The sequence below is a fragment of the Cyrtonyx montezumae genome, unplaced genomic scaffold (genome assembly GCF_038088225.1).
Source record: "Cyrtonyx montezumae isolate F1298 unplaced genomic scaffold, pur_monq_1.0 scaffold_36, whole genome shotgun sequence".
In the NCBI taxonomy this organism is placed as follows: domain Eukaryota; kingdom Metazoa; phylum Chordata; class Aves; order Galliformes; family Odontophoridae; genus Cyrtonyx; species Cyrtonyx montezumae.
In genome coordinates this window covers 9,913,738-9,940,113 of record NW_027072041.1, presented here as the reverse complement: position 1 = coordinate 9,940,113, position 26,376 = coordinate 9,913,738, and the positions used below count along the sequence as shown (strand labels likewise).

General features: G+C 37.5%; 2 protein-coding genes across 2 annotated transcripts in view; one reads left to right on the top strand and one right to left on the bottom strand.

Moving 5' to 3' along the window:
• The window catches only part of AOPEP (aminopeptidase O (putative)), a 296,802-nt gene that overhangs the window by 69,377 nt on the left and 201,049 nt on the right, over positions 1-26,376 (bottom strand). The window lies entirely within an intron of this gene.
• FANCC (FA complementation group C) overlaps positions 1-26,376 on the top strand; it is an 80,103-nt gene that overhangs the window by 28,470 nt on the left and 25,257 nt on the right. The window contains exons 6-8 of the mRNA XM_065745676.1: positions 21,631-21,750; positions 22,438-22,502; positions 26,130-26,294. Of these exons, the coding sequence (XP_065601748.1) occupies positions 21,631-21,750; positions 22,438-22,502; positions 26,130-26,294 (350 nt within the window). The remainder of the gene's footprint in view (positions 1-21,630; positions 21,751-22,437; positions 22,503-26,129; positions 26,295-26,376) is intronic.

The window sequence follows — 26,376 nt, the reverse complement described above, 5'->3', positions numbered from 1 at the left end:
GGTTTATCTTTGGAAGATTTTGTATGTATTTATCTTCTATCAGTGTTATTGTGGGAAGTCTTTAAATACCATCGTATGATGCCAAATTAATGTAGTCAGAAAGCTTTCATTTTATTACAGTAGAGAGCTTCTGGTTCTTCAGCAGAACTGTGTAAAATGAATATTCTTAAAAAATGCTAAAACTGATTTTGTAACAGCAACACCACCACTCTAAATCTCTGACTCGTCTATTATTCTTTCATTAGTTCTCCTGAAATGTTTCTGCTGTAAGATAAAAGTTTTCAATTACTGTTTGCAGTCCTTGTCTCTCCCTGATGTCGTTGAGTTTAACTTCAGTTTTCTGCTGATCTAAACAGTTCTAATGGAAAAGTGGTAAACCACTTTTTCCCAAATATATGCAGTGGGGAGCAGAAACTATATTATTCTTTTATTTGGACACTCCTAGCACTTGGTGAACAGTGATAAGCATCTGAATACCTCTATGAGAATGGAGATGTTGTTTTATCAGAAGAAGGATTTCCGTTTTGCCAAATGTGGTCTTTGCAGCAGAACTGCAACACTTGGTTGCTGGAGTTTTCCTGATTTATAGGGAAATAGGAGATATGCCAAAACTTTGATTTAATATTCTCAGATCATTTTTGAATAGCAAGCGTGTAAGCAGTTTCAAAATCATTCATTTAGTTTGTTAAGTGTTACATAGAGCTGCTTACCCAGCAACACTCAAATGCTTCTGGTAAAAAGGGCTTTGTGTGAGTCATTTATTTATTTATTGTGGTGGTGGTTTTTGTTATTTCAGATATTAAAATGACAACATTGTGCCAAAGATATCTTTCTGTTCAGTCTTCCCCTTCAGTAGTGACGCATTTGCCTCCTGTGGAGGATGCATTAAAGCATTTGAGTGAAAGTGTTGTATTCCAGAAGAATGGCAGGCATATATCTGTCTTCAGCATGCCAAGCTTTTGACGTACCCTCACATTCTATTTGTTTAGTTTAAATTTGGTAAGAGTTCTGTCTATTGTATTGAACTGTTGAGCAGTATGTTGCCACTCCTCAAATAGGCCAGAACAAGAAATTTACTGCCAATTAAGCACAGGATGTTTGAGAGTTTTAGTGATGTTCTCCGGATGACCTGTTTTGTTTTTTTGTTTTGTTTTGGTTTTGGTTTTGGTTTTTTTTATGATCATCTTGACTTCTTCATTAAGCTACAGTTTTAATTGCTTTGGTTCAGTTAATGAAGTGCTGACCTTTCACCTCTAGTTCTGAATCTATGCCAGAATTTTCAGCAAAATGCTCTTTTAGGCCTTTGCTTTCTCTGTAGCAGTATTTTTGTTCTTTTGTTAAGAGAATTCTTTTAATGAATGTTGTTCTTATGTCTAAGACTGAGATTCCATCACTGAAAGGATGATTTCTCAGCAATGGCTGAAAATTGAAATCTCTATGATTTAATTCTTGGTACAGTTTCACCTGCATTTAAATGTGTAGTCACCTCTTACTATAAACTTGAACTAATGAAGTATTATAAATTTGTTGTTCTGAAAATTTCATTCAGTGATGTATTCTTGTTAGGAAACAATATTCAGAAATAGAAGGAACATAACATTATTATAAAAATCGGAGTTCTGCAAAGTTAAATTTATAATTTTGGAACTTGAGAGGACTTCCTGTTTTTTTTTGTTTGTTTGTTATCTTTTATTTTTCCTGTTGTTGAGAAGGAGTTGCTAATCTTTTGAATCTTTTCCCTTTTTATTGGAAGGTTGCAGGATAACTTGCTTACTTCTAAGGAAGTGCCATGCAAATTGAGATAGAAGTATTATACGCATACAGGCACACACACACACACACACACACACACTCAAAAAAAAAAAGAGAGATCAGATGAGAAAAAAAAAACATTTGTGTATTTGCTTTCATGTATTTTGTCTTCTACTTGGAATGAATTGCCTCTAAAACAAATAATTTCATTAAACAATAAGTTTCTGTATCTCTGGCATAACAAGGACAGTAGGATATCACAGTAAAATACAAAGGAACTGAGAGAGACTAGATTATCTTCAAGAAATGGAGATTCTCAAGTATCATAATAGCTGTTACAGGAAATAGAAAGCAGAAAGGGAGATAAACTCTGTAATTCCTACTGTATTTTCTTCTTCTCTGCTTTGTGCAACAGACCTGTATTTGAGAGATATATAGCTCACGTGACATTGCTGAAATGCAGTGTGCAGGTCTGTTTGGAACTGGATACAAGCCATGTAAGGGATAGTGACAGTGTTGTTACTTACCATGATAGCTGTTTACTACCTTACAGTCAGTTGTGTATATTCTTACATACCAGTAGATGGCATTCTTCATACTGTATGCAAGTATGTTTATGTTTATTTTGTATTATTATATACTCAGTTTTCCATTTTGTAGCATTCTGTTGTGTATACTTCTAAAGGAATATTTACGTTTTCTTTTTATAGCATCTCTAGATTAGAAGCCAACCTCACTATTGCCTTAGCTGTGTGATAATGCCTGCAGCAGTGAGAATTGTGCTAAGATTTCTTGAGATTGTTAACAACAGTTCAGGATACTCACTAATAGGAAAATGAATTTTATGATCTTCCTCATTTCCTGTGCAAATAGTGTATGCAGTGAACTCTCTTTTGTCTTTTCTTGTCCATAATTATTCCTGGTACATGGAACAATTCTACCTGTGTTTTCACTTGCTGTTATGATAATGGCTAATTCTTGATGTTTATAATGTTTGGTATCTACAGACCTTGTCCATTATAATCTGTTGTATTAAACACTGTATACAAACTATTTAGAATACATTATTTGTTCTGAAGGTGTTACAATGAAATATTCATCATGCAGATAGAACTTGGAAGAACAAAATCAAAATAACCAGCCATTCTGGAAATTACATGTAGTACACTCAACAGCGCAAGTTTTTTGTAGCTTTCTTTCCTTGTTTTGGTCTTCCTAAACCTTACTATCTCTGATTTTATGGTGACCCATTTATGTATGGATTTCCACTGTACTTTTAAGGACAAAGCTTCTGTATTAAAACAGAACCTTTTTTTAGTATGTATCATCCTATTATTAGGTTTGCTGCTTCTGTCTTCAGTTCATTCAGTCACCTTTTCCACTGCAAGTAGTTTCAAAGGTCTATTCCCTGTAGGCATCAAATTATCCTCACAATGATAGGTACAACATAGCATCCAATCTTTTGTTTCTGATACCTTGTTAACAGCTAGCCTTCTGCAATGCATCACAGTACCAAAACTAATAAAATGAGAAAAAATATTTCACCAAATACCAGCAGATGGCACTCTAATTATTAAGGGATTGCTAGTATGTGCATTCACACAAGCATGCATGCCTACACGAACATACATTCTGTTTTTGAACAGTAGGGTAATTTAGAGTTTGTTGGAGATTAAGCTAATGATAATAATGTTGAAACCTTTTCTTGATTCCATCTCTGTGTTTTGCTAAGAAAGCTAGTATTAGATGCTAATTTTGGTTTCAATTTGTCAGATTTGTCATGAGGATGACAAGTAAAGACCAGTCCTTCATCTAAGGGAGGGCCAAGCTGGACTGCACTGCTCAGACCAAATTAATGGTTATTTAAAAAAAAATGACATCACACAATGAACATGAACAGGCATTCTGTGGACTTAGTATTCAGTTACCTGCACGATATGCTTTTATTTAAACGTTCTATGTTACAGAAGTTTTCCATTCTTAGCAACACAAACTCAAGAACTTTTCATCTCACAGTGCCCTGCCAGCAAGGAACTGGATGTGTACAAGGAGCTTGCAGGAGACAGAATCAGAGCAGCTGACCCAAACTTGGCCAAGGGAGTGTTCTGTACTATATGGTACAGTCAAACTGGGGGAGTTGATTTGGGGGCTACCACTGCTCATAGACTGGCCAGGCATCAGTCTATGGGGGGCAGGTAATTTCATTGTGCATCACTTGTTCTTGTTTGTTTGTTTTGGGGCGATTTTTTTTAATTTTGTTTTGTTTTTAATTCATGAGTTTTCATACTGGTTTTTCCACGTTTCTCTCCGCCATCCACTAGGAATGAGCAAGCAGCTAGGTGATGCTGAGATGACCACTAGGTTAAACTGCAAGAGTCCTTTTTGCACACACAGCTCAGAGCTGAGATGACGCCAAATCTGATTAGAGTATGCTAGAACAAAGTTTTAAAGTTTTTAGTTTAAACTTTTTAGTTTTAAGACCTTTATTTGCATAATAGTTGTTGGTCCCAGTGTTGATTAATTGGCCTTCAAAATATGTTTATTTGCTGTCAAAGTTGTTTTTTGTAATGGCTCTCTTGCATTATATCACCTCTGAGTTCTGGCTTAGGGTAGCTTTTCCTTTTGTCAGTTTGTACAGTGTAACATCAACTTGCCTTATGCTGTCCATGAACATGCTGTGTGGTATTTATAGTCGGTATTGCTGTCATCTTTGTATGTGAGGAACCATCATTTGGAATATAGCAACAATTACACTTTCCATCCTTTCTCCTTGGAGACTCATTCTGTGTAGGAGACAGTGAAGGACACTTTCTTTATTTCCTTTCATTTACCTGTAAAGGTGCTGAAAGTAAATAGTATTATTGTTCGATAGGCACAGACCAGACCTTGGGAAGTACAGTGAGCTGTAATGCTTTGGCATTGCCAGAATCTATTAGTTCTTCAGGATTCCACAGTTGTTCAGAAATGAATTCCGAAATCATCAGAGATGACAATTGTCAGAGATATGTGCCCACATCTTCACATCTTCCCACTCACCTTGCCACCCAAAACCTTCCTGTCTCAGGATAGATCTTTGGGTGATATTCTCAAATTACTATTCAACCTTCAAAAAAAAAACAAGAACACCTTCAGGGAACTTAGCAACAGGCATATGCTGGTTTGAACATCCCAAGGATATTCAGAATTCTTAAGAGCTATTGTAACTTGTCTAGAGAACAGAGGAAGCTGAAAAATAACTCTTCCTGAGTTGAAACCAGGACATTCTTATAATTCATGATTCATTAGAGCACTGAAGACCTTTGAACTTAATGTCATTTTAGAAATGTTGTTATGCAACGCAATTATCAATGTACTCAGTATTTATGAAGTTCTTAATCCAATCCTAAATCCCACATAGGCTGTGGACAGGATGGGATTTATTTGACATGTTAAAGTTGATGAGCCATCAAAGAGGCATCCAAGAAACCTGAATGTTATACTTGACTTGTAAGTCAAGGAAGAACAAGGAAGCATATCTCTAAATAGAAAGAGCTGATTTAAGTATATTTTCCAGATATAAGGGGAAAAATGAAAAGTATTTCTCAGTTCTATAACTGAAGCTCTCTTTAATAGTTGTTAGTAAATCAGAGAAAACACATTTTCAAGTTCAGCCCCCTCCATAGAAAAAAACTGCTTCTACTTCCTTTGAAGTAGGAGCAGTCGGTCATTTGAGTTGGGTACAGCAGTCAGTTTGTCTCACCAGAGCATACAACATGTGTTTCAAAATAAAGAAGTTCTGTGAATATGCAAGAAAGGAAAAAAAAAAAGACCAAACCCAGCAGCAGCATAAAATTAGAAGCTCAAAGCCAATTTTAAAAGAGTCAGGACTTCTGAGTTAAATAAAACAAGCAAAAATTGTTGTTGCAGAGAGGTAACATACCCGCAAAGGATTGGATAGCAAGACAGGCAATCTTAAGAGGAAGGGTATGGTGTGAATGGACTGTGTGGAGTCTTTTGAATGGAGCCTTTGTACTTAATCAAGATGCCCGAACTGTTGTTGTAAGTTTAATGTTGTGCAGAGCTGTCTACTAATTCTTCCCTTCTTTTTCTCAAAATTGTAACAACTGCACAGAATTTAAGTAAACAATCCTCAGTGTTCGTTATCATCCCTATCTCAAAAAGAAGAGAGTAGCACCACAGTCGCGGTACAGCCTTGAAATTAAAGTGGGAGAATACTGCTGTTCATATCATGGGCATAACCAAGGTGAGAGTAAGAATTCCTACTCTTTCACTGGCCCTAGTTTATGCAGTAAAATGTGTGTCTTTTTTTCTTTGTGAGAGTAAAACTTCAGCTGAAATGATGATAAACCAGTTATGGCCAATCAGGGATAAAAGTTTGAGGATAAACATAGCAATAAAGCGTTTGTCAGCTCTGAGTATTTACAAAACATTTCTGAGTATTTACAAACTATATCTGAGCATTTACAAACCTAAATTCAGACCTTGAACATAATTTCTGCTTACTGGAAAATCTAGTAAGCTTTTTGAATAACCTTGCTAAGTCAAAACTCAGAAAGTAGATCAACTATATTGATGACTATCACATCAAAGAGTATGAAAGACAAAGGCAAATTGAAAAGACTTGTCCGTTGCTTGTGTGAGATGGAGTATGGGGGCACAGATAAAGCTCCACATAGATAAATAGAAAATCATGCATGTGGGTGTGAGGGAGCGCCATTCTTCCTTCCACAGAGGAAGGCAAGCCAGGATCCAGTGGCAGTAATCAGACCAGCCATAAGACCAGTGGTCATCAGGCCCAGTTCACGGTTACAAGGCAGGTCCAGGGTCAAGCCAGCAAGTCAGAGCCCCAGATCAAGTTACAGAGCAGCAAGGTCTGTCACAGACAGGTGCAGCATGGCTCAGGCAAGGATCAAAGCTGGTGCTAAATGCAATTCCCAAACGATGCCAGAAGGAGGCCGCTTTGTACAGCTCTTGATCACATGGCACGTTATCAGAGCTGTCCTGGAGCATAGATCGCCATCAGCTTCTCAGGTGGTCTTTATTACTCAGGAGTAAGAGCTTGGACTAACAACGAATGTTTCTGTGAAAAATGTCACCAGCCAGTAGCTGTTACTCATGCACAGAGAGTATCATGAGATGAATAAAAAAAAAAGGAAAATATGCTGCTTGAAGTTTATGACTGGATATTCTGTGTCATGAGTACTTGGTGCAGTTTGTCACCATTTTGAAAGAGCACTAGGGCTAGAAGAAGTGAAGATATAAACTACAGATGTAATCACAGATTTTAGATAGAGTCCATATATATGGAATGACTTAAAAGACATTACTGTTGTAATGTGATGAGGGGACAGAGGGTGGAGTGTTATTAATATTGTGTATGCAATTTGTTCACCTTTGTTGGTATTAATAGTAATTTTACTTTAACTGTGGGAAGGGTTTGTGTTTTTTTTTGTTGATACGTGTGTGAACATCATGATGAATGCATATTTGCATGACAGACTCAGAGGGGAGCTGATCCTTGTCTGTAAGTATCTAAGGTGTAGGAGGTGAAGGGATGAGGATGGACCCTTCTTAATAGTGTGTGTTGAAAGAGTGAGGGGAAATGGCCACAAACTGAAGCATAGGAAGTTCTGCACAAATGCGCATAAGAACTTCAGTAAGGGTGACAGAGCACTGGCACAGGCTGCCTAGAGAGGTTGTGGGAGTCTCCTTCTCTTCGTAATAGCTCATGCCTATGACCAGATGTTTAGGTTTCCTCAGGAACTTTTGTGAAGGTCTTTCTATCAGTGGGTATCTCAATAAGTTTGTTATCTTCCACCAAGACAAATAGCTGTGAGAAAATGCCCTAGCAACTCAGGTTTGCGTACATGTCATACATTTTGAACAGCCTGGTAATTCAGGTAAGCAACGAAAAGTGCATTCTACTTCATGCACAGTTAATCTAGGGCTGAATATAAATTTCCTTTGTTGAAAGAACAACTGTGGACCTTACTGGGAGATTGACATGACTAGTTCTCTGCAGGAACACTTCACAAAATGTTGTTATTAGGAAATAACATGATAAGACTAATCCAAAAATAACATTTATATACATTATAACTTTTTTTTTAAACTTGGTATTCTCTTATTTTTCGAAGGCAAATTTAAAAAGCTTTTCCTAAAAGTTTTTCTAGGAGATGTGGGTTTGAAGTAGCATGGAGATGGTAAGAAAAAAGTGGGAGATTAAAAGCTAAACTGAAATATTTATTTTGATGTTATAAGCATAGTTCATCTGCTATTATTGAGAAAAATTAAAGGAGAAATAATGTTTCATAGAAAATAAGGTTTAATGTGGTTCTATGTCAAATATGTTACTTGGAACTTAACTGTTGTTTCTCCCTTCTAAATTGAGACAAATAAATAGTTACTTTAGGCTACTTCTTATGTTAGTAATATTATTACTGTAGTATTTAACTGTAGGTAAAACACAACATAATTAGAAGCTAATGCCAGTTTAAGAGAGCTGGGAGATCTGTTCTTTTTTTTCCTAGTGGTTGTGGGAAGAAGGAGGTCTGTGTTACCTGGGGCATGCTTCCAAGGGAGAAATGGAAAATGTTAAGTCCCTTGGAGTAGTTCAAAGTTACTTAATCACTTTTTGAGACTCACTTTTGTGGTTTTAAGGGTCTCATGGCTTTTTTGGTATGTTTGGAAAAGAGGAGTTGTCATTCCTCCTCTAACCTGTGCAAATAATCATCAGGAACTTTGATCACTGCAAAGACTGTAGCGTATTCCTTCAGATGAAAGACATATGATGGTAATTACAGTAAGTATCTTGTTTATACTTTTCAGTTTTTTCTGTATTTTCCCCCTCATTCTTCAGGAGTCTTTGTGGCATTTTTCCTTAGTCACTGTATGTGGAATTTAACCTTGCTTGCAATGAAAGCTTTATATCAAAAGGTTTATATCTAAAGACATTTCCTCTTTCCAAGGAAGTTGTCTGGAGTGGGTGGAGATGACTGGGTTTTTTACCCAATCCTTGAATTCTTCCACTCAGCCTTGTCTCTGGTACGTCCTTCTTCCCTCCTTTGCTTGGCAGTGGCATACTCTTCAGTGTAACACTGCATAATTATAGCCAGTAGACAATCTGTTATTTTCACAGGGGCATCTATGCAAAAATCCAGGCAAAATCTAGGCAAAATTGTTGAAATGGTACAGCCTACCTCATAAATTTGGCAGGGAGGAATGCATTAGCAACCATGTGTTGTGCTTCCAGCAACAGCATTGTAATGCTTATTTTTGAATGACAGAGTACCATGCATCAGAAGAATGTCTGGAATACAAGTTTCAAACTTATCTACTACGTAAAACAAAGAACAAAATTTGAAATAAAATTTTCTGGTACAGAAACTACAACTTATTTTGATGTTCAAAGCTTTATTTTTCTCAGATTTACTATTACTGTTAATCACTGAGCATTCTTAAAGGAAAACGGATAAGTTGTAATGCATTTAGATGTAGGATCTTTGGAGGTTTTTGGTATGTGCATTCACTTAACAAAGTAACAGATGGAGGTACTATAATTGAGTGCTCCCTTGATAGGTATCTAATCCACAAGACACGCAGCTTCTGTGCTTTAAAGATGTAAAGCTCATTATAAAAATGTAAGGTGAAGAAGTGATGTGACAGTGTGTATCTTCTGAAAAGAGAGTGACTGTTTTGTTGGTAGACTATGACACTTTTGGGTCTCTTCTCTCTGGTGACAGGTGACAGGACAAAAGGAAATGGCCTCCAGTTGCTCCAGGGGATATTCAGTTTGAATATAAAGAAAAACTTATTTACAGAAAGGGTTGTTCAGCACTAGAATAGGCTCCCCAGGGAGGGGGTTGAGTCACCGTCCCTGAATGTGTTTAAAAACTGTCTGGATGTGGTGCTCAGGGTGATGATTTAACAGTGGGTCGTTGGAGTTAGGGTAGTATGGTTAGGTTGTGGTTGGACTTGATGATCTTGAAGGGTCTTTTCTGACCTGAGCAATTCCATGAGTCTATGATTCTGGTTGTACTCTAAGACAAAATGTTTTAATAAATTTGAAGTACAGGTATTTAAAGTATCCAGGTTTTGAGACACTTGTGCACATCAAAATAACTTGATATTCATTTTCAGTGTTTTTCTTGTTGGACAATGGAGGGAAACATACATTACTTTATAAGAAGACTTCAAGTATAGTGATTACAGGATGAGGCAGACTTTGCTGACGGATACTAGAATATAGACTCTCTTTAATTATAGTACTTCCTGTAGCATGGGTGGTCACAGGCTGTAGGAGTTTCAGACAATCCACTCTCTGTGCAGCAGCAGTTGTAAAAAAGAACGGAAGTAAACAGTATTCCACAGACTTTCAAGGTCTTCAGTTTTGAGAAAGTACACTTTCTCTTTGCCACTCCTCTGATCTACTTGTTTCTCACAGCTATTATCTTATTGACCATGCTTCCTACCAATTACATTCTTCTGGAAGCAAGTAGTATATAATATAATATATATAAATTCTTCAGAAATATTTATTTCTTTGAAATATCTGCTGCTTTAAAAACTCCTTTTGATTTGTTTTCTTACAATAGGACATCACTTCTAACATTAAACGCTGTATGATGTTTAATCTTTTTTAAAAACCTTTTATATTCTTTGCTTCCCTTTCCCATTTTTTTTCTTTAATGTTCAGTGTTGTTTTTTTTTTTATTTCTTTTTTTTTTCTGTTTCTCTGAAGTATCTTACTGTTACTTTGGCTGCCAGCACAGAATTTTTGCTGCCACCAAAATAACAGAGAATTTAGGTTTTTTTTATGTATGTATGTATTTATTTATTTATTTTGCACCTAGGAGCCAGTTACTGCTGTGGGATCCGATTTCGCTTTCTTAGTAATCGATGTATATTGACTTGGAATCTTCAATTTCATTAAATAGATCTAATTGGCTAATGCTGGTGTCATGCAAATAATTAGCATTATACAGGCCTTTTTGTAGTATGCGAATCAGTTGCAGTTGAGCACAAATACTGTCATTCTGTTATATAGTTACATGAACATTAAAGTCAAAATGTGTATTTTGATAGATGAGTTTTTACATGGTATTTAATTATATGTGGAAAGAACTCAAGTATGTGAATGACTGTGAATGAAATACCTCAACTCTTTCACTCTTTCACATTCTCTATGCACCCATGAATAATTACTTGGAAGAGTGTAAAATTATTTGCATTTTTTGTTCTTATTGCCATATTCTTCTGATTAAGAATAGAATGATAACATGTATGAACTGGGGGGGGAAAAAAAACCAGACCCCTGTTCTTTTTTTTTTTTGTTTTTTCAAATAGATAATTCTTTTAGTAATGCCAATATAAAAGATTTAAATAATGTATTGGCTTCTAGGGCAAAGTAAACAAAAGCTAAGTATCTTAAAGAACAAAATAAGAAATGAAGGATTCTGCTTTTCTCTAAGTCTGCTTGAACTTTAACAGAAAGTGTTGCCATTTGCTAGCCAGCCAGACAGCTTTCTCAGAGTATTTTAGTATTGCCAGGTGGCTTTAGTAAAGAATAATGATTTGTTACTGACAAAGAAGAGGTGTTTGTTTGAAGAAATTCTGTTGGCTTTAGAGACTTTTTCTCAGCCTACTATAGTGACTACCTGTTATTACATCAGCATTATATATGTATTTTGTGTGTTTTTGCAAAAAAGTTCAAGAACTTTTAACAATTTAACACTTCTTTAGTCCAAAAAGAATGGATTAGAAATAATTGCTCTTAAACTTCATACTGCTTTATTTGCAATGCAGACCAATTTCAAGCATAAAAAAATATTGATGATTTACTAATAAATAAAATATTTCTAGAAATTACTGAAGTCACAGATTTAGACTATAAAGTAAAACAATGATATGATTTATTCAGTCTTCCTAAATAAAAATATCTTTTACTTTTTTTCGTTGTTGTTGTTTTCAGTGATGGATTTGAAATTTTCTTGCCTGAGAAGCTTGCTTTTTGACTTTTGGAATTTGTGGAGGGAAGAGGGAAATTGGTTCTAAATCTCTGGCTACTTAAAGCGGTGAAAAAAAGAGATTTATGTTTGATTCTGGTAAAACTATTGAATTTCCATTTGCAAGCTAGTGTAAATGTGTGTTTTATTTCAGCAGCAAAAGTCTCTCTAATACAAAGAGTATTTTAATACAAAGCACTTTCTAAGTGGGTGTTTTTTAAAGAGAGGAGGAAGAAAGGAGGAGATTTGAAACTACTTTTTCTGTTTGAGGCCAAGCGTAGCCTCAAAGCTTGCCAGCCCCACAATTTCTAAGCTTTTTCTTACAATTTCCAAGGGCTTTGTTAGTGATTTGCAGATGGAACTTAGGCTTTGGAACTCATCTATTAAAAAGTTGTGTGGTCTTAGCCACAGTAGTGGTGCAACATGTTTTTCATGTGGTAGTCTCACAGAAGTTAACTGAGCTTAAGCTGTTGAGAGAACAACAGTGCAGCTTCCCTCCCCCTTTCCTGTAATTTTATTTACTGCAAACCGCTTGGAAGTTAGGATCAGGTTCATTTTGAATTGTGTGGAAGAATGTAACACCTTTCTTACATTTTCAGAATCAGAGGGAAAAATGTAAGCCTCATCTTTTTAATGAACTACATGTATCAGCAAGATGAATGGAATTTGTAGCGTACATTAATTTCTAAAGAATAATATCAGTCTGAATTATGTATTTGTTTTTCTTTTTTTTTTTTTGTCATTAAGCTTTACTTGTAGGTTTTCATGCTCTTTCTGTCAATTTTCGCAGTTATTATTTAATAAATAAATAAATAAATAATTGTAATTACAACTGTTGGAAGCGAATTAAGTAGATTTGCCTCTGTTGTGTGGAGATATGGTGTGGAGAACTTAGAATCCACACTTTGCTGTCCAGGAATACATGCAAACCAATGAATCCTGTACATCTAGCAGCAGTGATCTGTGAAAGAACATATATGTATTTAAACTCTGAAATAACATTATGTCTAGTCATTCGTCTGTAGTTTTTCTGTAACTTGATCAGATTCTCAGATGCCAAAACCTTTGTCTCTGTATGAGTGTTTAGCAGAGTAATTTGTTTACCATCAGCTAGTCTTTCACGGTTATCAGTGGAGATTTAGATGTGGGCAGATTTCAGACCATCACTCCATGCAAATAAGAAAAATGAGAAGCTCCAACAAAACCTTGCCAAGTACTTTGGCCAACAATTTTATTTAATGTACTGGTATATAAATTGAGCTAATGAAAACCATCCCATAAATGCAAAGAATGTGTATCCACCAATTAGGCTGAAACGGCTTTCGGACAGTAAATGTCAGAATGATATGTAGGAAGAAGACTCCACCTCATCCTATACTTAGGCACTTTGGCCCTGGTCCAGGAAATTAGGGAGGAATATTTTAAGCTTAAAATTATGTTGAAACTTAAGTGATTTGTTTGTGCAAACCTTTGTGTAGTTACTTACTGCTGTGAAGCCTACGTTGTGTTTAAATATGTATAATGCTATACTTATTTTCTTCCTGTTTTTGGTTTTTGTGGAAAACTAATTTTCTGTCTTTTCTTGGAACTTAGGAATGAGTGAGCAAGAGGTCCTGTAAGCAAAATTAAAAGTCACAGACTTGTTATGATTGGATAAGTGCTTGGAAATATGAATTATGTTAGCATCCTACCGACAGAATTGGTTTCATAAGTGGTTGGTGTTTAATCAGTCTGCGTGAGTCATACATGGACTAAGCCACTGTGATTCTCCATAAGTGTTTATTTCATACTATAACGGTTCTAAAAATACCAGACAAGCTTGTTTTTTATTGTCTATCATTTTATCTGTATGGCACAGAACACAATAAAACTGTTATGCCTCCAGGCAGGATTTAAAAAAAAAAAATTACTGAAAATTATCTGCAGGCATTTAGTTTGGAGTGAGGTGCTGAAAGCTAGTAAACAAACAAAAAGCCCTGGGGAGTGAATTTAGCCTTAGACACATCAAAGCAATGTGTTTACTTTGCTTCCTGAGGACTCTGGTCAAAAAATTTGGAAATTAATTGTTGAAGTCAGGATGCTACCTCTTTAAGGAAAGAAAGAAAATGTGTCATACAGCTTTTTGTGTTTTTGTATGAAAGATGAACTATTTCATTAGTAATGTTATAATTGATCACATAGTTCTGAAGTATTTTTAAAGCCAGTTTGGAAATAGAATGAGATCTTGTATTCTAGACCTGTGTTTAAACCAGTGGACCATCTGACGGCGCTAGGAGCAATTCAGAGCAAAATTGATGTACACACTCTAAATCATTGCCACACAGGAAATACTCTTTCCCAAATCTGTTAAAAAGCAAAGAGGCCTTACTTCTAATTTTTCCCCTGGATAAGATTTATTTATTTAATTAGTTAGTCAGTCAATTTTTTTTTAACTTATTTATTTATTGAATTATACCTCTTTTTCTTAGCAAAGCAGAGAAAATCTGGTTCCTGTCTAGCCACATGGAAGGACTGGAAATAAACTTATTAACCTATTACTTGATCAGATTTGAGAAATTTTGCCTTGGGTATCCATGGTGTATGAATTCCACCAAATTCATATAGATCATAATTTTCAGTGAAATGTTACTAGTAATCTCTTTGCAAAAAAGAATGGTGCTTCACTTTGAAAGATAATACACTAAAAAGAAATATCCTTAAAAAAAAAAAAAAGCTGCTTCTGTTCTGTCCTGATTTACCTGTTGCTTTGACAGAATCATCTAAGTTAGCAAAAAGACCATGACAGTGTCACTGGGAAACCCTAGTTAATATCATGTTTGATAGGCTCATCCCAGTGAAGCCATCCATATTTTCTGTCCAAAAAAACACTTGTCCTGTTGATTACAACATCTGCTTTCAAGAACTTTGAGAATCATAAATAGTTTAGAGATAGGATGCTGAGAAGTTTCCAGGAACTAATTGGTTTATTTGTTTCCTTGGAATGTCTCTGAAACTGTGTTGTAAATTCCAGAATAGCTGTTACACAAATACAGCTACTAATATAAAACTTGTCATGTAGTCCTGTAAGTAAAAAAAAGCAACAACAAAGTATCACTGTCTTATATTAATACCTTGGTAATCTTGTGAGCCATCATGAATCAATTAAAGGTCAACCAGGGAATAAGGCCCAGTCAGCATGAGTTCATGAATGGTAGATCCTGTTTCACAAACCTAATTTCATTCTATGACAAGGTGACCTGCTTAGTGGATGAAGTTAAGGCTGTTGATGTGGTCAACCTGGACTTCAGTGAAGCCTTTGATGCTGTTCCTCCAGCATCATAAGTTCATAAGTTCATAAGGTTGGAAAGGACCTATAAGATCATCTAGTCCAACCATCCTCCTATCACTATCTCTACCCAACTACTAAATTAAATCCTTTAGCACCTCATCTAAACGCTTCTTGAACAGCGCTAGGGATGGTACCTCAACCACCTCCCTAGGCAGGCCATTCCAGTGCCTGACCACTCTTTCAGAAAAGAAATGCTTCCTCAGGTCTAATCTAAATCTTCCCCGGCGCAACTTGTGGCCATTCCCTCTGGTCCTGTCGTTATTTATCAGGGAGAAGAGGCCCACCCCCTCCTCACCACAACCCCCCTTCAGGAAGTGGTAGAGTGCAATAAGGTCTCCTCTGAGCCTCCTCTTCTCCAGACTAAACAATCCCAGCTCCCTCAGCCGCTCCTCATAAGACTTGTGCTCCAGACCCCTCACCAGTTTTGCTGCCCTTCTCTGAACATGCTCTGGGGCCTCAATGTCCTTCTTGTAGTGAGGGGCCCAAAACTGAACACAGTACTCGAGGTGCGGCCGCACCAGAGCTGAGTACAGGGGGATGATCACCTCCCTGCTCCTGCTGGCTACACTATTTCTAATATAGGCCAGGATGCTGTTGGCCTTCTTGGCCACCTGGGCACGCTGCCGGCTCATGTTAAGCCGAGCATCAACCAACACCCCCAGGTCCTTTTCCTCTCTACATTCTTCAAGCCATTCTGCCCCAAGCCTATAGCATTGCATGGGGTTATTGTGGCCAAAGTGCAGGACCCGGCACTTGGTCTTGTTGAACCTCATCCCATTGAGCTCAGCCCAGCTGTTCAGCCTAACCAAATCCCTCTGAAGGGCCTCCCTACCCTCAGGCAGTTTGACACATCCTCCCAACTTGGTGTCATCTGCAAACTTACTGAGGGTACACTCAATTCCCTCGTCTAGGTCATCAATAAGGATATTAAACAAGATAGGCCCCAAAACTGACCCTTGGGGGACACCACTCGTAACAGGACGCCAGCTGGACTTAACTCCATTAACCACTACCCTCTGGGCACGGCCCTCCAGCCAGTTCTCCACCCAGAGAAGAGTGAACCTGTCCAACCATCCTCACAGAGAAGCTGCCTGCCCATGGATGCAGCATGAAACACCGTGTGTATGGCCAGGACCGAAGAATTGTGGTCAGTGGAATTAAATCCAGTTGGCATCCAGTCATGAGTGGTGTCCCCCAGAACTCAGTACTGGAACCACTCCTATTTAACATCTTTATCAGTGATCTTGATGAGGGGATTGAATGCACCCTCAGTAAGTTTGCAGACGACACCAAGTTGGGAGGGAGTGTTGATCTGCCAGGGGGTAGAAAGGCACTACAGCAGGACCTATATAGACTAGATTGATGGGCCAAGTTTAACTGTATGAGTTTCAGTAGAGCCGGTCCTGCACTTTGGACACAACAACCTCAGGCAGCCCTACAGGCTTGGGAGGAGTGGCTGGAGAGCTGCCTGACAGAAAGGGACCTTGCTGTGCTGATGGACAGTTGGCTGAACATGAGCCAGCAGTGTGCACAGGTGGCCAAGAAGGCCAATGACATTCTGGCTTGTATCAGGAATAGTGTGGTGAGCAGTACCAGGGAACTAATCCTCCCCCCGTACTTGGCATTGATGAGGCCTCACTTCGAGCACTGTGTTCAGTTTTGGGCACCTCAGTACAGAAAGGACATTGAAGTGCTGGAGCAGGGCCGAAGAAGGGCAACAAGGCTTGTGAAGGGCTTGGAGAATATGCTCTGTGAGGAGAGACTGAAGGAACTGGGGCTGTTTAGACTGGGTAAAAGGAGTCTGAGGGGAGACCTTATTGCTCTCTTCAAATACCTGAAATGAGCAGTGGCAGTGGTTTTGGTCACTTCTCACTGGTGACAGGAGACAGGACGAAGGGAAGTGGCCCCAAGTTGCACCAGGGGAGAATCAGGTTGGATATAAGGAAGAACTTATTTACAGAAAGGGTTGTTAAGCACTAGAATAGGCTCTCCAGGGAGGTGGTTGAGTCACCATCCCTAAATGTGTTTAAAAACTGTCTGGATGTGGTACTCAGGGTGATGATTTAACAGTGGGTTGTTGGAGTTAGGGTAGTATGGTTAGGTTGTGGTTGGACTTGATGACCTTGAAGGGTCTTTTCCAACCAATTCTATGATTTCCCATCAATTCTACGATTCTGTGATTCTATGATATTTAATTTCTAACATAACTATGTTTTTTTTCTGCCCTTTTTTTCTTCTTTTCTCATGGACATGAGCAAGAGGGATGTTTGTTATTAGAGAAAGAAGGGAACAAAGACTTTAAAACTGATAGAATCCTTGTTTAGGAATGGCACTGGATGACTTGATAAGCAAGCACAACATCTCAGAGTTCAGATTCTACATTTGTACAGTTAAGTCATACATATGCTGTACACTGGCATACATATTCATTCTTTTTCAAGTACTCATAGATATGTGCTACCCGTTGGGCATGCTCAGTGGTATTTAGAGTTTTTGAATACCCACCTATTTCTTCCCCTTTTTTCACCATTACGTTCATCACTGAAACCTTTGACTCACCTTCATTCACTCTTTCCCAGTTAACCACTTTTTAAAAATTATGTATGTGGAACCCAGGGGAAATGTCCTCACATGTTTTGAGGCAAAAGTTGTCTTAAAAGTTTTCTATTTTGACTCTAGTACTTCTTGTGAGGCAAAATCATTGAGGCAGAAAATAAGAGTACTCCATTATGTCCCCAGTGCAGAATTATTGAGGAAAAACAAGGCTGTTCACCCACTAAAGCTGAAATGGAAAGCTTTAGATCTATCACTTATGCATTCCTTTTGTTAAACCAATATGTTGGTTCTTAAACTGATGTACTGTTCCCTATTGCTAAGCAAGCCAACCTGTATTGGTTTCCAGGGGTCTGTTTCATTTTGTCTCTATGAAACAGCGTAACTCAGCAAATATTACAGCATACAAAATCTGCTTTCTTTACCTAGAAAGAAGTATCCAAAGAGTTGGCTTAGCTCACTGAAAAGTGATAAAATAAATAAGATAAGAACATAAGAAAGTTTACGGGCTTATGAAAAGTGAGGGCTTGTGAAAATGGATTAATTTGATTTCAAGTAGAAAGGGATGTCACTGAGCTTTAATCCAAGGCTGTGATGATGTATGTATTCACTTGCAAGTGGAACTTGCTACTGAACTTCCTACTGAATCAACAATGAGGGAAATTGAGCTAGAATGGAAAGAACGAACTTCTGATATCACAAGTATGCCTGTGCCAATGGTTTACAGGCTGCTTGGGTCCAGTTTGATAACTAATGTGGTGGAGGGACCCATGGACACATGCCCTGGGAAAAGGGTGGGGAGATGTGCCTAAAAATAAAGCAGCAGCAATGATCTGAGGAGGAAAGTTAATTTACTAAATAAGATAGAGGAATGTCATTAACACAATATAATACAATATAATTGTAATTGAGGTTATTGAATCAAATAAAATGAGAGACAGTGTCCAAAACTGAATGCCGTAGTCTAATGCTGAAGGCTAGATGGATAGGGAACACATAAAATGGGACAGAAAATGGAAACGCAAAGTCCTCTGGGGACTGTAGTTCTTCTCTTTTGAGGCAGCTATACCCGAAACTATCAACAGTCCACTGAACTGGAGCACTGACATTAACTCCCAGTGCACTACATGATGTGGAATAACAATAACAAAAATCACAGAACCATGACAGCCTGGCTGTCCACAGACGCTATTTGTTCACTGACTCATTTGTTTTTCTGACTTGTGTAAAATGGCATTTGTGACTTAGAAAAGTGTGAATTGATTTACTGTTGGAAGTAACTCACAGTTGGGTAAATCTTGTTGTATTCTTTGTTATATTAGATCAGAATCTGTGGTTGTGACCATGAGCATAGGACTTCATTTAATATTGACACTGCTCATCATATTCTTGAATACCCTCTGTTGGGCTTCACATTTTTCCTTGAAGCTGATTATTCTTAAATCATTGATCTCTGATCTCAGGAGTCCACACAGTAGCTGTTATATAATTATGTTTGTATCTTCCATGATGCTTTGTGGAGGCTTTGTAATACAGTAATGGAACCTCTTATGTCTTCTGAATATTTCCAGCATCCTGTAAGAATCTTTTCGACAAAATCCTTCAAAACATTCTAGATTTCTCTATAGTATTTTCTGAAAGAGTTTATTTCAGTAGTGAAAAGAGAAGCTTATGTGTAAGAAACTACTCAGTCTCACAGCTGTCTGGTTTTAACCCCATTCTGTAGTATGGAATAATACAACTACTGATACTTTCTTTTAGGTCTGAGTATCACTGGAATGAAATTTACAGGTGTAACAGAATCACTACTTACAAACAGAGTTAAGTGCACTAAATAAGCTACTTTTTCTGGAGAGGTTAATTTTCTGGACATCTGTCATGGTTTAACCCAGTGGGTGGTGGTTGAGCACCACACAACCATTCCTGTGCTACCCCACTTTCCAGTGAGGTAGAGGAAAGAATTAGGAAAAAACAAAATAGAACTTGTGGGTTGAGATAAAACTGTTTACTAAGGCAGAGAATAGGGAAAGGAAAATAGTTATGGCTATATATAGCTATATAAATGCATATGAAAAGTGATGCACAAGCAATTGCTCACCACCCCCTGATTGATACCCAGCTAGCCCCCAAGCAGTGGAAGCAATGAATTCCCACCCCCTTCGAAGCTTGTCTGCTTGATGTCATAGGGAGCAGAATATCCCTTGGGCCAGTTTGAGCAGGCTGTCCTAATTCTGTTCCCTCCCAGGTCCGTGGGCTCTTCCTTGAGCTTCTTTGCTCTGTGGAGAACAGTTCAATCCCAGCTGAAACTAAGACAACATCTTTTGAACCAAAGAAAGCATTTAAACCCAATTAAAGAAAGATAAATGCACATTTGTGCTTTATGGTTTCTGAAGTTCTTGTCTTAGTTACATGTAGGTATCTCTATCTTTGCACTGGCAACACAGTCTGTAAAATGAAATATCTAAAACATAGAGTTGAATTTTTGATGTTTTTCACCTTTTAGTACATAAGTTTCTTTTATATATCCAATAACTCTTTTCACATTGACAGCAGCATCTCTTTGCCCGTTTCCTCTGCCTCCTTCTGGCTTCCAGACATCTGATATATTCCAAATAACCCCCAACTAATCTACAAAATCCCATCAGGGATGTGGTGAAATGCACAAAAAAGGAAGATGTGAGGAGCAAACCAAAGGCATGCAAAACAAACGAGCAAGCAAGAAATACTGCTTGTAGTACTTAGAGAACCTTGATAGTGTTCTGAAAACAAAGTCTAACTTGAGTAATAGTTACAATGGAAAATAATACTATTATGATTGTATATTAGTCAATTAATCAGTATATGTTTGGGGGTTGTGCAACTTAGTAGATTTTAGCGGTTTTAATCATATTTAGAAATTTGGGCTTTTTGAAAATCCCCATTTTAATGTTTTTTCCTTAAGAATGTAGAAATTATTTTCGAGGTACTTCTGAATCTAAGAGGCTTTAGCACTTTGTGCCTTCTTTAGTTTCAGAAAAGTCACTAGGTGGCGGTAGAACCACAATTTGGAAAGCTCCAGAATCGAGAAGTCTTTTCTAGAGCCTGAGAGCAGATGGGGGAGTAATGGCTTTACACCCATTGTGCCCATCTCAATGAACTTTTCAAGCAAGCAGTCATGTTAAGAGAGGAAATCACCAAGCATCATAATGGGGAATCTGAGAGAGAGCTTTTTTCATTGTATTGTGTAGTGAAATGGATAAACTGATGGATAAACTGACTGCCTTGTCTTAAGTCTCTGCAAGATTAAAAATGTGAGGTAGCCAAAGGAGACAGGTGACAACAACAGACAAGACAAGGGAGATGGGGCAAGAAGTAGTGTCTCTCCCTTAGAGAGCTCCCTGAAGAGCTCCTACAAAAAATATATGAGGCTTTGCAGTTGGAGAAAGGAGAAGGTAATGGTCAAGATCCAGGATGGGACAAGCACATTGGGTTGGTGCAGACAAGCACACATATTAGAACTAATACCACCAGGAATGGTGAAGGGTGTTAGTAAGTGGGAATTCCTTGCTGAGAAACACTGAGGTTCTCACTTGCCACCTGGACAAAATCTCTAGTGAGGTTTGCTGCTTGCCAGGGCATCAAGAAAAGCTTACCATGTTTAGTAAAGCTAAAGGACTAGTACCCATTCTTTTGTTTTCAAGTTGGGTTTCATCATGCTGCATTGGGAGGACTTGAAACTAGTTTTGATGGGAGAAAGGGATGGAGTTCTGTGTGATGGAGAAGGGCTGGAAATACTGTCAGTTCAGGAAACAGCAGGGAATAACCTTTAGAATTGTTCCAAAGGAAACATAAGAAGGTAATGGGTCAGTAGTCCAGCTGAAGGGCCTCTACACCAACACATGTACCATGAGAAATAGGCTGGAGTTGGAAATCGTGGTATAATTAGAAAGCTGTTACCTAAGCATGCTGCAGCCTAATACTTTTTTGCACTGCTCTTCTGTTCCTTTCTTCCAGAGCCTACTGTGCCATCTCCTCTCTTCTTCTAAATGGGAAATAATTGAGGCTGAAAGCAGTGCATTCATATCAGCTCTTGGCTACACATCAGCAGATTATTACTGTCACTTGGTTGAAAATGTAAGTATTTTGTGCAATTGAGATTTTGTTATTAATAGCACCAGTTTATAAGCACATACATGGAGCTGTCAGTGTTACAAGGAACATGAACTGAACTTCATCTTACTTGAGTTACTTTTACAGCCTTTTAAGGGAGAAAATAAAATGAATGAAATGAATCTCTGGACAAAAGAAAACAGTTTTTTATTAGATCATAGTAGTAAAGGTTGATAAAAAATTTTGTGCCTGTTGTGTTATGACAAAAATGTCTGTCCTATCATTCATTTTTCCCTCTGAAATTTAAATTATATATATATATATATATATATAGTGTGCATTAGAACATTAAGTTTGAATTTTTGACTGTGTACATTGCAGTTAAAATGGTAGATGAACCTTAAATCTTAAGAAAAGTGTATCTTATGTTTGATATCTTAAAAAAATGGGAATAGTGTTTGATAATAATCTCAATCAGATGAAACATCTAAAAAATTCTGGCTTTCTGAATGTTTTGAATGATTTATTCAGTGATCTGGACAGTTTGAATTTGGCCTCAATAACTTAAAAACAATTTGATGGAGTCAAAATGGAAAGTTATTTACCTCCATAGAATATCAGTGGTATAAATAACCATGCAACTAATGTCTGTTTATTTGGAGAATGGGGTTATTTGTCATGTAATTTATTTTGTTTTGTTTTATTTAACAGACAGTCTCCTCATTAGTAACTGAACTCAGAGGGAATCAGTTTAATGAACTTAACATTCAGGGGAGGTAGGTGTTATCTAAATATCATTTTGATATGTTTTCATTTCAGTCACTAGTTCACTGAGCAGCTTTTTACAGTCTTAGGCATGCAAGTATTTAGGCTTCAGTTGGAAATTTTTGGTTACTCATGTAGATACTTTCAGGTGTGAAGAAGCTTGTTAAATTATGCTTCATGTAAGAATTTAAACTTACCTGATAATTATCATGTTTACTGATTAACTTATTGTAGTGAAACATAACGGAGTAAAAAAAGAAGTTCAAAAGGATTTTTTTTTTTTGCCTTTGTGTGTAATGGTTTCATATGGCAGAATATTGTTGTGTTTTTTATTAATGAGAATATGTACCCATGCTCATTTAAAATTAGCTCCCTCATTTTCCTTCTATTATTAGGTCTTTTGTCTGGTACCTAATAGTACTGTGACACTGCAATATGTTACACAAACAGATGTTTTAAATGAACCCAAGCACATAATGTCTCCACCCTTTAACTGCTTCCTTATCCCTCTTGTCTGAGGAAGAAAGTCTGGGAAAGTGGGTGGGGAGGAAGCTGTGATATGCTCTGGCTAGGTCTCCAATTCACATTATCAGGAAGTGCTAACAATTGTCTTGCTGTGTTGTATATTATGTTTCTACATGTCTAGGTGTAGTCAGTGAGGCTACATACTATTTAGGTATAGTAGGTCAAGCCAGAATCACTGAAAGGGAATTTACCTAACACTGCTATTTTGGACATCACTGTTCTCCACTGGCTTTGAAATGCAGATTATAATCTTTTGTAAGGACTTAAAAAATATTAGACTACATTGGTAGATCTGTCTTTCTGACTGCATGTAAATTCTGTGTATTACAGATAAAGAAAAAAAACAAACAAAAAAAGATGTATAGCCTTGCTGTGCATACTCTCTTGTTCTTCAGACTTAAATCTGCTGACACTGATGAAATGAGTTTTATTACCCATGTAACACCATGTAGGCTGTAAAGTTACAGGAAAGAGGAAGGTGTCTGAAAGATCTTCATTGTATCATACCTTCTGTTTTGTTTTGTTTTGTTTTGTTTGGCTATTTTCCACAATTCTTTTCTGCACCTGGATGTTTTTGTAAGAATGAATAAATGACCTGAATTTATTAGATCTAATTTGTACTGCAGTCACATAGACTGGTTAGTTTTGATCAATGTAGGAAACAAACACCCACATTTTAAAATGCAGACTAAGCTGCAAAATGAATGGGAAATTAGAGGAATATCTGATTTGTACCAGGAGTTTGTACTTGTGGATTTGGAGCATGGAAATTATGACATAGCACTTAGTTCATTTTGTAGAGACAGATTTAGTTTGCAGATGGAGGTGTATATGTTTTCATTTCTTTGCTTAGTGATCCTTACAGCAACATGGACAATATCTGTGGAAACTTTCTTGCCTCGATTTTTATCTGCAAATGCTCTAGTCACACGATTCAGTTACAGAGGCAAAGGCAAGGTCTGGGGGAATGAGGAACTACTCAGTATAGGAGATCAAGTTGAACACCACCTAAGATGTGAAGGTGCACAAGTCCATGAGACACAATGGGAGATATCTGCAGGTCCTAAGGAAACTTGCAGATCAAGTTGCTAAGCCACTGTCCATCATATTTGAGAAGTTGTGGCAGTTGAGTGATATGAAATTTAAATTCCATTTCTATGAAGAAGGAAGACCCAGGGAACCGCAAGCCAGGCAATCTCACTTCCATGCCTGGCAAGATCGTGGAACATGGTTTCCTCCTGGAAACTGTGCAGAGGCTCATGTTTCCATGAAAACAAAGAGGTGACTGGTGACAACCACCATGGATTCACAGGGGCAAGCTATGCCTGAAAAGTTTTGTGACCTTCTACAATGAAGTTACAGCACTGATGGTTAAGGAAGGAGTAACTGATGCCATCTAACCATGACACTGACCTACATGCCGTCCGTGTCTCTAGATTGGAGAGACATGGATTTGCTGGATAGACAACTCAGTTTATAAGAAATTGGCTAGAATTTCTGTCTTTTCTGATCTTGTTAGGCCCCACCTGGGGTACTGCATTCAGCTCTAGGACCCACAGCATGCCCCCAGGGCATGGACCTGTTGGAGAGAAAGTCCTGAGAATGACCATAAAGATAATCAGAGGGCTGGAGCACCTCTTGCTATGAAGACAGTCTGAGAGAGTTGGTTTTGTTGAGCTTAGAGAAGGATCTGAGGAGACTTCATTGTGGCATTCCAGTACCTAAAAGGGACCTGTAAGAAAACTGGAGAGGGAGGGACTCTTACCAGGAAATGTATTGAAAGGACAAGGAACAATGGCTTTAAGCTAAATGAGCATAGTTTTAGACTAGTCATTAGGAAGAAATTCTTTGCTCAGAGAATGGTGAGGCACTGTAACAGGCTGCCCAGTGAAACTGTGGATTCCCCACTCCTGGAATTGTTGCCCAAAGGGATGGGGCCCTGTGAGGTGTCCCTGCCCACAGCAGCAGAGGTGAAATTTCCTAGATAATATTTAAAGTCCTTTCCAACATAAATCTATTTTATGAAATTCATTGCACGCAGTAGACTGCATTGCACAGTATTCTCCAATAACTTACCTATTTTGAAGCTTATGCAGAATAAAGAAAAATGCAGAGTTTTCTTCTGTAATTAAGAGTAAAGTAAGCAGCTATTTTGCTAATTCTGAGTAAGGAATTAGAAACAGAATTTTGTAAAGGTGACTGATTTAAAAAGAGCCTAATCCATGTCAACTTTGTATACAGAGCTTGGAAAATACTTCTGCAGAGTAAGTATCAGTCCAGTAATTATCATTCTAGAGAATCACTTCTCATAGCCAAACTTGATCTCAAAGCATTTCAGTGTGGAAAGCCTTACTCACATTTTTTATTAGGTATTAATGAAAAATTGAGTGTCTGAAAATGTTTCATGTTTAATTTCTCTCACTGAATATCACTGTGATTATCTAATAGTTGTAGCATTTGTGTCACGAATTATGCTGCTGGCTGTTAGGCAACATGTTAGCTTCCACTGTTCATAAATTATGTTTCTAGACTTGTAGTAAGCTGTATCACTGTCTTTTGCTATTTACAAGTATGTGGTTTTAGCGGGTCATGTGAGTGGGTCATAAATAAAGATTGAAAGACATTACACAGTCCTTCAAGTATAGATTTGTAAGACAAATAGTTTTTTGCTTGAATGCTTAAAGACAGCAGGATTAATGGAAGTTATACATTAAGAAGAGGGAGGTCAAGAAAGCAACAGGAAGTTTTAAAAGCAGCGTTTTTTCTTCTTAGAATCTAGGAAACTTACACAGGAACTGTGAAACTGTAGTCTTTACCTGTGCTTTGCTGTTTCCTGGAAAAGACAAAGAATTCTGTGCTAGGAAGTGTGTAATTACTAAGCGTATACAACTATCTGCATTTCAGAATTGGACTAGTATTCTTCACATGGTATGCCCTGACCACTAAAATATCAAAATTTTGAGAATTCTGACAATATGTCTTGGTAAATCATCAACAGTATGCATCTCTTGTATTCAATCTTCTGCGACAAATTTAATCTTATTTTACTTTGTGGATTTAGTAATTGAAGTTTCAGTTTTTCTAAAATGGGAACTTTATTCATTTCTCCTCAGAATTTCAGACAGTCGTGTGAATGCTGTGTCCCTTTTCTGTCTCCCACTTATTACTTTGCCTGATCTAACTCCATTGCTTGAAACTCTTCTTCTTTACCATGGGGGAGCATCAAAAGAAATTCTCAGCTTGGAGTTCTTAGAGGCTGTGAATGATGCCTTTTTAAAGTAAGTATTATGGTCCATATGTTTTTTCTGCTTCTTATAAATTCATTCAATTATAACAATAACCCTTCTTATTCATTCAATT